Source organism: Cinclus cinclus, chromosome 9, assembly GCF_963662255.1.
Source record: "Cinclus cinclus chromosome 9, bCinCin1.1, whole genome shotgun sequence".
NCBI lineage: Eukaryota > Metazoa > Chordata > Aves > Passeriformes > Cinclidae > Cinclus > Cinclus cinclus.
Window position 1 is genome coordinate 6,489,074 of NC_085054.1, and position 15,619 is coordinate 6,504,692.

General features: G+C 38.7%; 1 protein-coding gene across 1 annotated transcript in view; it reads left to right on the top strand.

The window, feature by feature from the left end:
• Positions 1-15,619, top strand: part of TTN (titin) — a 237,732-nt gene that overhangs the window by 177,212 nt on the left and 44,901 nt on the right. The window contains exons 241-265 of the mRNA XM_062498574.1: positions 27-308; positions 568-867; positions 1,008-1,301; positions 1,399-4,365; positions 4,462-4,782; positions 4,888-5,172; positions 5,381-5,680; positions 6,022-6,324; positions 7,380-7,655; positions 7,771-8,070; positions 8,161-8,463; positions 8,686-8,985; positions 9,109-9,396; positions 9,485-9,781; positions 9,870-10,172; positions 10,266-10,571; positions 11,339-11,626; positions 11,730-12,020; positions 12,116-12,403; positions 12,560-13,150; positions 13,244-13,348; positions 13,841-14,038; positions 14,125-14,421; positions 14,542-15,129; positions 15,222-15,524. Of these exons, the coding sequence (XP_062354558.1) occupies positions 27-308; positions 568-867; positions 1,008-1,301; positions 1,399-4,365; positions 4,462-4,782; positions 4,888-5,172; positions 5,381-5,680; positions 6,022-6,324; positions 7,380-7,655; positions 7,771-8,070; positions 8,161-8,463; positions 8,686-8,985; positions 9,109-9,396; positions 9,485-9,781; positions 9,870-10,172; positions 10,266-10,571; positions 11,339-11,626; positions 11,730-12,020; positions 12,116-12,403; positions 12,560-13,150; positions 13,244-13,348; positions 13,841-14,038; positions 14,125-14,421; positions 14,542-15,129; positions 15,222-15,524 (10,374 nt within the window). The remainder of the gene's footprint in view (positions 1-26; positions 309-567; positions 868-1,007; positions 1,302-1,398; positions 4,366-4,461; positions 4,783-4,887; positions 5,173-5,380; positions 5,681-6,021; positions 6,325-7,379; positions 7,656-7,770; positions 8,071-8,160; positions 8,464-8,685; positions 8,986-9,108; positions 9,397-9,484; positions 9,782-9,869; positions 10,173-10,265; positions 10,572-11,338; positions 11,627-11,729; positions 12,021-12,115; positions 12,404-12,559; positions 13,151-13,243; positions 13,349-13,840; positions 14,039-14,124; positions 14,422-14,541; positions 15,130-15,221; positions 15,525-15,619) is intronic.

Sequence of the window (15,619 nt, forward strand, 5' to 3'; positions counted from 1 at the left end):
GTAAAAACTTGTATTTTTGATTCCAGAACCTCCTGAGTTAATACTTGATGCTAACATGGCCCGAGAACAGCATGTGAAAGCTGGAGATACCCTGAGACTTAGTGCTGTTATTAAAGGTGTTCCATTCCCAAAAGTCACTTGGAAGAAAGAAGATCATGAGGTCTCACCCAAAGCTGATATTGAAGTTACAGGAGTTGGCAGTAAACTTGAAATCCGTAACACTGTCCATGAAGATGGTGGAATGTACTCCCTGACAGTTGAAAATCCAGCTGGTTCAAAGACTGTTTCAGTAAAAGTTGTGGTCTTAGGTAATTTTTTCTGTTCCTTCTGTGCAACACTATTTTACTCTATAATTGGAGATTAAGAAATAAAGGAATTTCTGGAAAATATCTGTAAACCAAGTTATAAACCAAGTTGTATTTGTATTTTTATGCAAAGATTAAAGAAATTGAAAAAGGACTAAAAATTACATAAAATATAATATTGTTTATCTTGAAATTTACAAAGTTTTAAAATAAATTATTCAGTTACCAAATAAATAACTGATTGTATTTTTATCAATGTTAGATAAGCCTGGTCCACCCAGAAATCTGAATGTCAGTGATGTTAGAAGCGACTCTTGCTATCTCACTTGGATGGAACCAGAAGATGACGGTGGCTCTGTGATTACCAACTATGTGGTGGAGAGGAAAGATGTAGCTTCTGCACAGTGGGTAGCCATCTCGTCATCCTCCAAGAAACGCAGTCATATGGCTAAATATCTGATGGAAGGCACTCAGTATCTCTTCCGAGTTGCAGCTGAGAATCAGTATGGTAGAGGTCCATATGTGGAAACACTTAAGCCTATCAAAGCTATAGATCCACTGCGTAAGTGTTTTTTAGTTATATGATTTGTTTTCTTCATATGGGATTTGGTAATTTTGAGGTTGTCCTGTTGGTATGAATATGATACACTGGTACCATAGATTTTTCATGCTAGTAACCATTCTCGTTTTGTATTTAAAAAGATCCTCCAGGGCCACCAAAGAATCTGCATCATGTAGATGTTGACAAGACTGAAGTTTCCCTTGTTTGGAATCGACCAGATCGTGATGGTGGTGCTGAGATAACTGGGTATTTGGTGGAATATCAAGAAGAAGGGACAGATGAATGGACAAAGTTCCAGACAGTCCCTATGCTAGACTGTGTTGTTACAGGGTTACAGAAAGGAAAAATATACAAATTCCGTGTGAGAGCTCAAAACATTGTTGGTCTTAGCCTTCCAGATACAACTATACCAATAGAGTGTCAAGAAAAACTGGGTAATTTTTAGTTTTTCATGTTTTTTCAGTGATTTTTTTCTCGATTACTGTAAGAATTTGCCCTGAAAAAATAATTTCTATTTTTCTCTGATTTCAGTACCTCCATCTGTGGATCTAGATGTGAAGTTAATTGAAGGTCTTGTTGTTAAAGCTGGCACCACAGTGCGCCTTCCAGCAATTATGAGAGGTGTGCCAGTTCCCACAGCAAAATGGGTTACTGATGACACTGAAATTAAACCAGATGGCAAATACAAGATTGAGACTGACAATTACTCAACTGTGCTTACTATCAAAGACTGTGTAAGAAAAGATACGGGAGAGTATCTACTCACAGTATCTAATGCAGCTGGTAGCAAAACTGTGGCACTGCACCTTACAGTTTTGGATGTTCCAGGCCCACCAACTGGTCCTATTAATATTCTTGAAGTAACACCAGAATACATGGTTATTTCTTGGCGCCCTCCTAAGGATGATGGTGGGAGTCCTATAATAAATTATATTGTTGAGAAGCGTCAATCAAAGAAAGAAACTTGGGGAGTGGTTAGCTCTGGAACAAGTCACACAAAAATTAAGGTTCCAAGACTGCAGAAAGGCTGTGAATATATTTTCCGTGTTCGTGCAGAAAATAAGATAGGCATTGGTGCACCCCTGGATTCAGAACCAACAGTTGCTAAGTACATGTTTGATCCACCATCCCCACCCGGTAAACCAACTGTTTATGATATTACAGAAAATGCTGCAACAGTGTCTTGGACCCTACCAAAATCAGATGGTGGAACTCCAATAACTGGTTATATACTTGAACGTCGGGAAGCATCTGGTAAATGGGTGCGTGTCAATAAGACACCTATACTTGATATGAAATACAGGGTCACCGGTCTTTTTGAAGGCAACACATATGAATTCAGAGTTTTTGCAGAAAACATGGTGGGCTTAAGCAAACCATCTCCAAGCTCTGATCCAATAAAAGCATCACGTCCTATCACTCCTCCTGGACCACCTATAAATCCAAAGTTAAAAGACAAAACTAAAGAATCAGCTGATCTTGTGTGGACAAAGCCCCTCAAGGATGGTGGCAGCCCAATTCTGGGATACATTGTGGAATGTCAGAAAACTGGAACTACCCAGTGGAATAGGATTAATAAGGATGAACTCATTAGACAGTGTGCTTTCAGAGTACCTGGATTAATAGAGGGAAATGAATATAAGTTCCGAATAAAAGCTGTCAACATTGTGGGAGAGGGAGAACCAAGAGAACTACCAGAAACTGTACTTGCAAAAGATATTCTTTCTCCTCCAGAAATAAGCCTAGATGCGACCTGTCGAGACTTAATTACTGTCCGAGTAGGTCAAACAATACGTATTACTGGTAAGGTAAAAGGCAGACCAGATCCTGAAATAACATGGTCTAAAGATGGCAAAGTACTAGTCCAAGAAAAGCGTGTTGAAATACTTCATGATCTACCTAATGTTGAACTGCAAGTGAAAGAAGCCAAAAGATCTGATCATGGCAAATATATTATAGCAGCTAAGAACAGCTGTGGACAGGCTCAAGCTTTTGCTGTTGTTAATGTACTTGATAGGCCTGGACCATGTCAGAACCTGAAAATAAGCTATGTCACAAAAGACTCCTGTATGATCTCTTGGGAGAGTCCAGTGGATAATGGTGGCTCTGAAATTACAAATTACATAGTAGAATACCGTCAACCAAATCAGAGGGGATGGTCAATTGTCTCCTCTGATATTACTAAACGATTAGTAAAGGCAAATCTTGTTGAAAATCGTGAATACTTCTTCAGAGTTTGTGCAGAGAACAAAATAGGTCCAGGTCCTTGCATTGAGACCAAGACTCCTATCCTTGCTATCAACCCTATTGACAAGCCTGGAGAGCCAGAAAATCTTCACATTGCAGAGAAAGGAAAGACATTTGTATATCTGAAATGGAGAAGGCCAGATTATGATGGTGGAAGTCCCAATTTAAGTTACCATGTTGAGAGAAAACTGAAAGATTCAGATGAATGGGAAAGAGTTCACAAAGGCAGCATTAAGGAAACACACTACATGGTAGATAAATGTGTGGAAAATAAAATATACCAATTCCGAGTTCAAACTAAGAATGAGGCCGGTGAAAGTAACTGGGTAAAAACAGCTGAAGTTGTTGTGAAGGAAGATCTCCAGAAACCAGTGCTGGACTTGAAGTTAAGTGGGGTTCTAACTGTGAAAGCAGGCGACACAATTAGAATTGAGGCTGGAGTCAGAGGAAAACCACAGCCTGAAGTTGTATGGACAAAAGACAAAGATGCCACAGATCTCACCAGATCTCCAAGAGTCAGTATTGAAAACACTTCTGACACCTCTAAGTTTGTTCTCACAAAATCAAGGCGTACTGATGGTGGGAAATATGTGATTACGGCAACTAATGCAGCTGGTAGCTTTGTAGCATATGCTACTGTTATTGTCTTGGACAAACCTGGTCCCGTACGAAACTTGAAAGTCACTGACATTTCAAGCGATAGATGCACTGTTACTTGGGATCCTCCAGAAGATGATGGTGGTTGTGAAATACAGAACTACATCCTGGAAAAATGTGAAAGCAAGCGTATGGTTTGGTCTACATACTCTTCATCTGTTTTAACAGACTATGCCAAAGTGACACGCCTCATTGAAGGTAATGAATATATATTCAGAGTGCGTGCAGAGAATAAAATGGGCACTGGGCCACCAACAGAAACACATCCAATTATTGCAAAAACTAAATATGATAGACCTGGACGCCCTGACCCTCCAGATGTCACAAGAGTCAGCAAGGAAGAGATGACTGTTGTTTGGAATCCACCAGAATATGATGGTGGCAAATCAATTACAGGATACATTTTAGAGAAGAAAGAGAAACGGTCACTAAGATGGGTTCCTGTTACTAAAACTCCAATCCCAGAGAGACGCAAGAAGGTTACTAACCTCTTCCCTGGTCATGAATATCAGTTCCGCGTCAGTGCTGAAAATGAAGTCGGACTTGGAGAACCAAGCTTGCCATCAAGACCTGTAATAGCTAAAGACCCGATAGGTAAAATCCAATTGAATTTTTCTGTATTATTTCAATGTTAACAAATCACTAAACTGTATAGTTGTGTTCTAATCTGTAATTTTTACTGTCTTGCAGAACCACCTGGTCCTCCTACAAACTTGAGAGTGGTTGATAGTACAAAGACTTCCTTAACACTTGGCTGGGGAAAACCAGTGTATGATGGTGGTGCTCCAATTATTGGGTATGTTGTGGAAATGAGACCAAAAGTTGAGGGTGCTGATCCTGAAGCAGGATGGAAACGATGTAATGTTGCTGCTCAAGTTATTCATACAGAATTCACAGCTACCAGCCTGGATGAGAAACAATTATATGAGTTCAGGGTTTCTGCCCAAAACCAGGTTGGCCTTGGCCGACCAGCAGAATTGAAAGAAGCTGTGTCTCCCAAAGAAATTCTTGGTGAGTTTTCCCATCCTTTTTGGGGGTGTTTACAACACTTTTATTTGCTTTAGGCTTATTTTATTTCATGTGCAAAACTTTGCATTTTATTTCTTTGTGTTTCAGAACCTCCTGAGATTGAACTGGATGCAAGCATGAGAAAGTTAGTCACAGTAAGAGCAGGATGCCCTATTAGACTTTTTGCCATTGTGAGGGGTCGCCCAGCACCAAAAGTCACCTGGAGGAGAATGGGTGTTGATAATGTTATTAGAAAAGGACAAGTTGATCTGGTTGATACTATGGCTTTCTGTGTCATTCCTGATTCAACACGTGATGACTCAGGCAAATATTCACTGACACTTGTTAATGCAGCTGGAGAAAAGGCTGTATTTGTGAACGTCAGAGTTCTGGGTAAGTAATGAGACAAATACCTTAAGAAAATTTTGTAAATGTTTTGGATGCTCCTTGCAGGAATATTTATGACCCTGAGGTGCAAGAGTTTTTGAGCATAACTCTTATCATCTAACACTAACTCCGTCCATGTAGAAAGCTTTTGATCCCCTGTAATTTTAACTTAATAAAGAAGAAAATACTAACATGTATTGAAATTTCTTCATAGATACTCCAGGACCTGTGTCAGACTTCAAGGTTTCGGATGTCACCAAGATGTCCTGCCATCTTTCATGGGCACCTCCAGAGAATGATGGGGGTAGCCCAGTGACTCATTACATCCTGCAGAAACGGGAGGCTGACAGGAAGACCTGGGCAACAGTCACAGCAGAACTAAAGAAAACTAGTTTCCAGATAGCAAATCTTGTGCCTGGAAATGAATATTACTTCAGAGTAACAGCAGTGAATGAATATGGGTCAGGTGTTCCAAGTGACATACCAAAACCTGTTCTTGCATCAGATCCTCTAAGTGAGTGTGCCTTTATGTATATTTTATGTTTGCCTCAATGGATGTTTTCTTTTGCTTTTCTCTAATTTTAGTCAGATTTTTGCATTTTTTTGAGTTAGTGCTTCTAAACTGAACAATGTTGCTAACTACTCAAGTATAAACATAAGCATTTCTGTGTCAGTTTCTTTCAAATATGATCAATGAATATAACACCTTTGAATTTATTTTCAAATAAGTTTTGAAACTTATTTTTGCTCTTTTATATATTGTCCTTCTTGAATATGCATGGATAACATCCAATATTCAAGAGCAAGAAAATCTTGAAATTCAGTAGTGAATGTGTTTCTTTTTTCCCCTGAAAGGTGAACCTGATCCACCAAGAAAACTTGAAGTTACTGAAATTACAAAGAATAGTGCTACTTTAGGCTGGCTGCCACCACTGCGCGATGGAGGCTCTAAAATTGATGGATACATTGTTAGCTACAAAGAACATGATCAACCAGCAGATCGCTGGACAGAATATTCAGTCGTTAAAGATCTCTCCATTGTTGTAGCTGGTCTAAAAGAAGGAAAGAAGTACAACTTTAGAGTGGCAGCTAGAAATGCTGTAGGAGTAAGCTTGCCAATAGAAGCTACAGGAGAATATGAAATTAAAGAGCAGCTCAGTAAGTAACAATTTAAATACTACCTAATGTACTGCTTTAATAATTAAATGAGCAAGATATACAGGTTTTTGAGTCACAGAAGGACATTTGCTTTATGGAGTTATCTGGAGGACTATGGTTAACTGTCCTGAATATTTTGGCAAGTCAGAAAAATTATGAGAGTTGACCATTAATTCAGAATTATTAAATAATTTTTCAGGTATGGTTTTAGTTGGAATCAGAAGATAAGAATTAGGGAGCAATAATAAATACCTTCAGTGAAGTTTAAATGAAAGAGAGAAAGTGTCAGACTGGTAGTTTAAGAGATAAATGGGAAAGCTGGACCTGTTTTAATATAAGAGAAAATTGTTTATATTGTAAGGTTGGTTGAGAATATAAAGCAAAAATCGGGGGGACAGGTTGGCCTATTTAAGGTGGCAGGGTTCCTGAGGCACAGGAAGACGTCGGGTGAGGGCAAGATGAGTAGAATCTTCTTAATTTTGGGTATGGGAAGATGAAAGAGAGAAGTACAGGAACAGGAGAATGAAAAGTAGCCAGTGGAAGGAAGTACACCAAACATGCTGCTATGTTTCTTTTGGGGGAAAAAAAATGATTCTGTGCAAAAGAAGTAGGAGAAAAATAATTCAAGTAGACAGAAAGATTGACTGTGCAAGCAGGTTTATCTCAGTAAGAACTTCAGTTTTCTCCTCCATGTTTCTTTTAGAAGGTCAGCAATTAGTGAGCAACAGGTTTCAGACAAAAAGGAATTATATTTCATGCATTAATAGTGCACAAATCTCTATGCATAAATGCATGTGAAGGCAATCCAAATTCATAAATATTCTCTTACAAACTGTACAATAATGTAAAAGTAAGACTGGAATGGATTTTACCACCCACAGAAACTGAAGTTGTCCATAAATGGAACCTAAATGAAAGACTTTCTAGACATTCATATAGGTGATTCCACTTAAAAGAGAAGCAGAGATTTTTCATATGAAAAAAAAGTAAGAAAAAATAAATTAATATGTCACAGAAGTTTAATTTATTTGCCTCTGTGTGATTTTTTTTTACAGTCCCACCTAAGATTCTGATGCCCGATCACGTTCACATTAAAGCTGGAAAGAAACTGAGAATTGAAGCTCATGTATATGGGAAGCCTCAGCCAGTCTGTAAATGGCTGAAAGGAGATCAAGATGTAGTTACATCCAGTCGCCTTGCTGTGCATAAAGCAGAAAAGTCTTCTGTTCTTATCATTAAGGATGTGACTAGAAAAGATACTGATTTTTACACTCTTACTGCAGAAAATAGCTCTGGTACTGATAGCCAGAAAATCAAAGTGACAGTCATGGGTATGTTCCATTTGGTTGTTTTTCAGTCCAGCTTTGTACAAAGCTTGTTTTACTATTTTCCAGTGGTTGCCATTTTATTTAATCCCTTTTTTCTTAATATGCTTTTTTCATGCAGATAAACCAGGTCCACCACAGCCTCCATTTGATATCTCTGAGATAGATGCTGATGCTTGCACTCTTTCATGGCACATACCTCTTGAAGATGGTGGCAGCAACATTACAAACTATGTAGTTGAGAAATGTGATGTAAGCCGAGGAGACTGGGTAACAGCTTTATCTTCTGTCACAAAGACAAGCTGCAGAATTGGAAAACTGATTCCTGGAGAAGAGTACATGTTCCGTGTTCGTGCTGAAAATCGTTTTGGGATTTCTGAGCCACTTGCTTCTGGCAAGATGATTGCAAGATACCCATTTGGTATGGCAATTTTTGATAGCAGAATTCCTCAATTTAAACTTTCTAGTAAGAAAACATACAACCGATGTTTATCTTCATATTCCTTTCTAGATGTTCCCAGTGAACCAAAGAATGCACGTATTACCAAGGTCAACAAGGACTGCATTTTCGTTGCTTGGGATAAACCAGATAGTGATGGAGGCAGTCCAATCACTGGTTATCTTATTGAGCGCAAAGAAAGGAACAGTTTACTGTGGGTGAAAGCTAACGACACAGCTGTGCGCTCCACAGAATACCCTTGTGTGGGCCTCATTGAAGGTCTAGAGTATACCTTCAGAATTTATGCATTGAACAGAGCTGGAGCAAGTAAACCCAGTAAACCAACTGAGTTTGTCACAGCAAGAGCACCAGTTGGTAAGCCATCCATACCAGTACTTTGCAGCAGATTGTTTTTATGATAATTTTCAATATATCTGCAACTTATGATCTTTAGTTTGCCCTTCTGTTTATACTTTCGTGCTTATTATGACATCACTCAAATTGCACTATCTAGGTATGCAGTAAATAGGATCCAGTAATATTAAAGCAATTCTAAAACTTTTTTAATATACTAGAATATGTTTTTATTTGCCACAGATCCCCCTGGAAAACCTGAAGTTATTGATGTCACTAAGAGTACTGCATCACTGGTATGGACAAGACCAAAGCATGATGGTGGAAGCAAAATTATTGGCTACTTTGTGGAAGCTTGCAAATTACCTGGTGATAAGTGGGAGCGGTGCAATACAACTCCATATCAAATACCTCTAGAAGAATACACTGTGACTGGTTTGGAAGAAAATGCTCAGTACCAGTTTAGAGCAATTGCCAAGACAGCAGTTAACATTAGCCGACCTTCAGAACCTTCTGATCCAGTGACCATTCATCCAGAAAATGGTAAGGAATATGGAAGCATTTGATAGCTCTGGAAGTATTCTGTGCCTGTTGGGAACACTCATGTGAAGTATGAGACATTTATCTCCTACTAAATTGATTAACTCTTGGACTCTTTCCTTTCAGTTCCTCCCAGAGTAGAGTTGGATCTGTCTATGCAATCACAGCTTACAGTAAAAGCTGGAACTAATGTGCGTTTGGAGGCAAATGTGTATGGCAAGCCAATGCCAGCAATCACCTGGAAGAAAGAAGGAGAAGTCTTAAAGCCATCAGAAGGTGTTAAGATCACCACTAAGAGAAATCTTGCTACAGTTGAGTTGTTCAGTGTTAACAGGAAGCAAACAGGAGACTACACTATTACTGCTGAAAATGCAAGTGGATCAAAGTCAGCAACCATTAGGCTTAAAGTACTTGGTAAGCTGAAGACTCTGTATTATTAAACACATAATTAAATTATATAGCAAGAGATAGAACTATAACAATGTGATGTTAATTGTTTTAGATAAACCTGGCCCACCAGCCTCTGTCAAAATCAAGCATATGTATGCAGATCGTGCAATGCTTTCTTGGGAGCCTCCTCTGGAAGATGGAGGTTCAGAAATTACTAACTACATTGTAGACAAGCGTGAAACAAGCAGACCTAACTGGGCCCAAGTCAGTGCCAATGTACCCATTACAAGCTGCACAGTGGAGAGACTAATAGAAGGACATGAGTATCAGTTTCGGATTTGTGCTGAAAACAAATATGGTGTTGGAGACCCCATCTTGACTGAACCAGCCATTGCTAAGAACCCATATGGTAAGCATTTTGTGGAATAGTTACATTAGTCACTTGGTTTTTGTCTATACTTATGAATATAATGTAATTTTCAAATAAATCTCTACAGATGTACCCGGACCTTGTGATCCACCAGTAATTAGCAATGTAACAAAAGACTTTATGACTGTTAGCTGGAAGCCACCAGCTAGTGATGGTGGATCCCCAATAACTGGTTATATACTTGAGAAGCGTGAAACGAAGGCTCTTAACTGGACAAAAGTAAACAGAAAGCCTGTCATTGAAAGAACTGTTAAAGCTACTGGACTCCAAGAAGGAACAGAATATGAGTTCCGGGTGATAGCATTGAATAAGGCTGGACCTGGCAAGCCTAGCGCACCATCTAAAGCAGTGTATGCTCGTGATCCTCAATGTAAGCTAAAAGTCTCAGGTATTTTCCATTATTATTTCCAAATATTATCACGCAGCATTTGGTATGCTAACTTTATGTTGTTTTAATTCCCAGACCCTCCTGGCCCACCTGCTTTCCCAAAAGTGGTTGATACTACCCGTAATTCGATAAGCCTGTCCTGGAGCAAACCAGCATATGATGGAGGAAGCCCTATCATTGGTTATCTAGTGGAATCAAAACGAGCTGACACAGACAACTGGGTCAGATGCAATCTACCCAAGAATTTACAGGCTACACAATTTGTGGTAACAGGGCTGATGGAAGATACAGAGTACCAGTTCCGTGTTTATGCTGTCAATAAAATTGGATACAGCGATCCAAGTGATGTTCCTGATAAACACACTGCCAAAGACATTTTAAGTATGTTCACAGAAAACAAATTGCCTTGCTGACTTTTGCTTCGATTTATTGGATGAGTTTTAACACACCTAGTCACAGGACACAGGCGCAGATTCATTTGGAACATGTTTTTACTCAGAAAATGTAGACTAACAGTGACTAATTTGGAAGAAAACAGGAAGAAAACTGAACAGAATTTGGTGTCTGCTTTTTTCATTTGTATGCCTTATAGCCTTCTGCTTCCTACTGGATCTTCAAGATTGTTTTCTTTTTCTAATCCTAAAACTAGAATTTTCAGATGTCTCATCTTTCTTAAAGCTTTCAGTTGCCTTCATGTCTTCTATATAATTTGAAGCCAAGATTACTATTCTAAGCAGCTGTATGATACTCTTTGATTATATGACACTTACTCCTTAAGAGACATGCTGGCTTTTGTATGCATTTTGCTGTACCTACAAAAGCATTGCTTCACAAAACTATCTTAGTTCAAGAAAAGCATTAGAGTCCAAGATGCTCTGAAACTCCCTTGAATTCTAGAGAAACTAAGAGCCTTTCTAACAGAAATGGTGTAAAGGCAGGGGTAAAAAAGAGATTAAATTGGTGCAAGAAAATGTATATTTGCAAATTATCTTCAAATTGGAGTCAGGACAGGTACTAACATCATCATAGGCATGAGAAGTTGGTTAGTGTAGTGTAACGCCAGTAAAAAAGGAGTTTTTGTTACAGTAACTTTTGTGATCGTCTTAAAGATAATGCTTTAATTACGTGGCGTTTTTTCTTAAATACAGTTCCACCTGAAGGAGAACTTGATGCCGAACTAAGGAAAGTCCTTGTGTTGCGTGCTGGAGTCACAATGAGACTTTATGTGCCAGTAAGAGGACGTCCTCCTCCTAAGATTACATGGTCTAAAGTGGGCGCCAACCTAAGAGATAGACAAGGATTGGACATCAAGTCAACTGATTTTGATACCTTCCTGCGTTGTGAAAATGTAAATAAATATGATGCTGGAAAATACGTCCTCAGTCTGGAAAACAGCTGTGGCCAAAAGTCGTACACCATTGTGGTAAAAGTACTTGGTAAGTCTCAGAGCTTTCCTCTTTATAATATATTTGTTAACTTCTTAACTGGTTTTTAAAATTTTGTTACTAAATCAAATATGGTGTTGTTATGTTTATCTAGATACTCCAGGGCCACCCATTAACCTCATTGTAAAGGACGCATCTAAAGATTCTGCCTTCATTACATGGGAACCTCCTCTAGTAGATGGAGGCAGTCCAATCACAAATTATGTCGTTGAAAAACGTGATGCAGAAAGAAAATCATGGTCCACAGTAACAACAGAATGTCCAAAGACAAGCTACAGGATAACTAATCTAGAAGAAGGCAAATCTTACTTCTTCAGAGTTTTTGCTGAAAATGAATATGGTATTGGTGATCCTTGTGAAACTCGTGATGCTGTCAAAGCTTCTGGTAGGAAAAATAAATACTTTGCACCTATATTTTTGGTTGAAATAATCTTTATTTTTAGCTTGAATGAAAACTTACTATGCTTTTCTTCCTTCTAGAAACACCTGGGCCGGTTGTGGATCTAAAAGCTTCAGCTGTAACAAAATCCTCATGCAATTTGGTATGGAAGAAACCTATCAGTGATGGTGGAAGCCGTATTTCTGCATATATTGTTGAGGTCCTGATCGGTGAAGATAAATGGCAAGAAGTCATGCGGGGAAAAAACCTCCATTTTTCAATGAGAGACTTAAAAGAAGGACAAGAATACACTTTTAGAGTGAGGGCCCAAAATGATGCTGGCTATGGAACTCCGTCCGAGATCACAATTGTAGCAAGAGATGATGTTGGTGAGAAGCAAGTTTGCTTTACTTACCCAAATTATATTTTATGCATCCTATCATTACCATGTATACATAGAAATAAGGCACCTTTAAAGCAGCATCTTGATTTTACTATAGAGTTTATGCATGGTGGAATAACTGGTTTCCTTAATTTTTTCACAGCGGCACCTGAACTTGACTTAAGAGATCTACCTGATTTGTGCTATACAGCTAAAGAAGGTAGCAATTTCCGTCTTAAAATCCCTATGAAAGGCAAGCCTGTCCCAACCGTAACTTGGAAGAAGGATGAAGACCAGGCAATTACTGAGAGTGGAAGAGTTGCATTTGAATCTACAGCAGTTAACACCACCCTTGTAGTACATGACTGCCAGAAAGCTGATGCAGGAAAATACACAATAACTCTGAGGAATGTTGCTGGCAGCAAGGAAGGCACTATTTTTGTGAAAGTTGTTGGCAAACCTGGCATACCAACAGGTCCAGTGAAATTTGAAGAAGTCACAGCTGATGCCATTACCTTAAAATGGGGCCCTCCAAAAGATGATGGTGGTTCAGAAATCACTAACTATGTTCTAGAGAAGAGAGATAATGTAAACAATAAGTGGGTGACTTGTGCCTCTGCAGTCCAGAAAACCACATTTAGAGTTACGAGACTTCATGAAGGAAATGAATATACATTCAGGATCAGGGCTGAAAATAAATACGGAGTAGGGGAAGGTCTTAAATCAGAGCCTGTCATTGCAAAGCATCCATTTGGTAAGTAGCCATTATTATTTTTAAAATCTAAAAAAAATTTTTAGAGGTGATAATAATTTTTAACATTACTGCATTTTTTTTAATATCGTTTAGACGTCCCAGATGCTCCTCCACCTCCCAATATTGTTGCTGTTCGGCATGAGTCTGTAGCTTTAACTTGGACTGATCCCAGAAGAACTGGAGGTTCACCAATCACAGGTACATCCTCCAAAACCTCCCTAGTATTTCAATTCTTAATAGTTTTTCTCTCTGTCAAAAGGTAAGATAAAAATAGCAGGTGTTTATGCACTAAATTGAGTGATTGTTTGATTGATTGACTGATGAATTGACTGATTTCACTGGTTTACTTCCTATTTAAAAAAAATAAATAGCTCAAATATTGGGAAAATACTGAGAAACAGTATCTTTGCTCAGAGCCAAAATATGTAAAGAAATATACCCAAATTCACCTGTATGTGACAATATTTGATCTATAAAATTAGTAATTTACATTAAAAAACACCTCCTCATTGCAATTACATAAATCCGTCATGTATGTCTGCATCCATTTCTTAACCTGGTTTTTAGTGCTCCTCTGGCACAATGCATATTGCCCGTGCAATACGGGCAGTATGCTGCTTCACAATGCTGTGAGAAAATAAGATTTCTAGAACTGTCCCCCATATTTTCATCTCATCATTTATCTTCTAGGTTATCACATTGAAGTTAAAGAAAGAAATAGTCTTCTTTGGAAGAGAGCAAATACAACGCCAATAAGAATGAAAGATTTCAGAGTTACAGGCTTAACTGAAGGTCTGGAATATGAATTCAGGGTGATGGCAATCAATATGGCTGGAGTAGGTAAACCAAGTCTTCCATCTGAACCCGTTGTGGCACTTGATCCTATTGGTAAGTCATCAAGAGAATGAAAAGGAAAACTCTGAAATTCGAAACAGCTTTTTTTTGACTGCTATTTATTATTTTTTTTCTTCTAGATCCTCCTGGGAAGCCTGAAGTTATCAATGTAACCAGGAATTCAGTAACACTCATTTGGACAGAACCAAAATATGATGGCGGACATAAATTAACTGGCTATATTGTTGAAAAGCGTGATTTACCCAAAAAGACTTGGATGAAAGCTAATCATGTGAATGTTCCAGACTGTGCATTTACTGTAACTGACCTTACTGAAGGCTGCAAATACGAATTCAGAATTAGAGCAAAGAACACTGCTGGAGCTATCAGTCCTCCATCTGAATCCACAGGAACCATAATATGCAAGGATGAATATGGTATGTAGATGGAATTGAAAAGGTAGAATTTTACTTGATTAATCATTATCAAATCTCTTTTGTTTCTTACCTCTGTGTTCTTGTTGTAACAATCAATATTTTTTGTCTTTGTTTTGACAGAGGCACCAAGCATTGTTCTGGATCCTACCTTGAAAGAAGGTTTAACAGTAAAAGCAGGGGAAACCATCACACTGTCTGCTATTAGTATCCGTGGCAAACCACCTCCAACTTCAGCATGGTCAAAAGCTGGAAAAGATTTTAGACCCTCAGAGCTTGTGCACATTGAAACCAAACCGACTTCTTCTACTTTAAGTGTCAAATATGCAGCCAGGAAAGATTCTGGAGAATACACAATCACTGCAACCAATCCTTTTGGCACTAAGCAAGAGACTGTACATGTGAAAGTTTTAGATATTCCAGGACCTCCAGGGCCTATTGAGATCAGCAATGTTTCAGCAGAAAAAGCAACTCTTACATGGACACCTCCTGCAGAAGATGGTGGATCACCAGTAAAATCATATGTTCTTGAAAAGAGAGAAACTAGTCGACTGCTCTGGACATTGGTTGCTGAAAACATTGAGACCTGTAGGCATGTTGTCAGCAAGCTCATTCAAGGAAATGAGTATGTTTTCCGTGTCTCAGCAGTAAATCAGTATGGCAAGGGTGAACCAGTACAATCAGAACCAGTTAAAATGGTAGACAGATTTGGTAAGTAGAACAAGCTATGAGATTCCAGTGTGGTTTTATCAATTTGTACAGACTCAATTTTTTGTTTAACTATACATTTTCTTCCTGAACAGGTCCTCCAGGCCCTCCTGGAAAACCGGAAATAACAAATGTGACTAAAAATACTGTCACAGTTACCTGGAAAAGGCCAGTTGATGATGGTGGAAGTGAAATCACAGGTTACCATGTGGAGCGAAGAGAAAAGAAAGGTTTAAGATGGGTGAGAGCGACAAAGAAACCAGTTTCAGATCTTAGATGCAAAGTAACTGGTCTTCTGGAAGGAAACGAATATGAATTCCGGGTCAGTGCAGAAAACAGAGCTGGAGTTGGACCACCAAGTGATACTTCGAACTCAGTCCTTTGCAAAGATGTTGCATGTCAGTATCATGTTTTTTTCTGTTTTGGGGATGGGTGGGATGGGTAGGGACCACATTCAGAGGGCATAAGAATGACTTCTGCTGCAATGTAATGT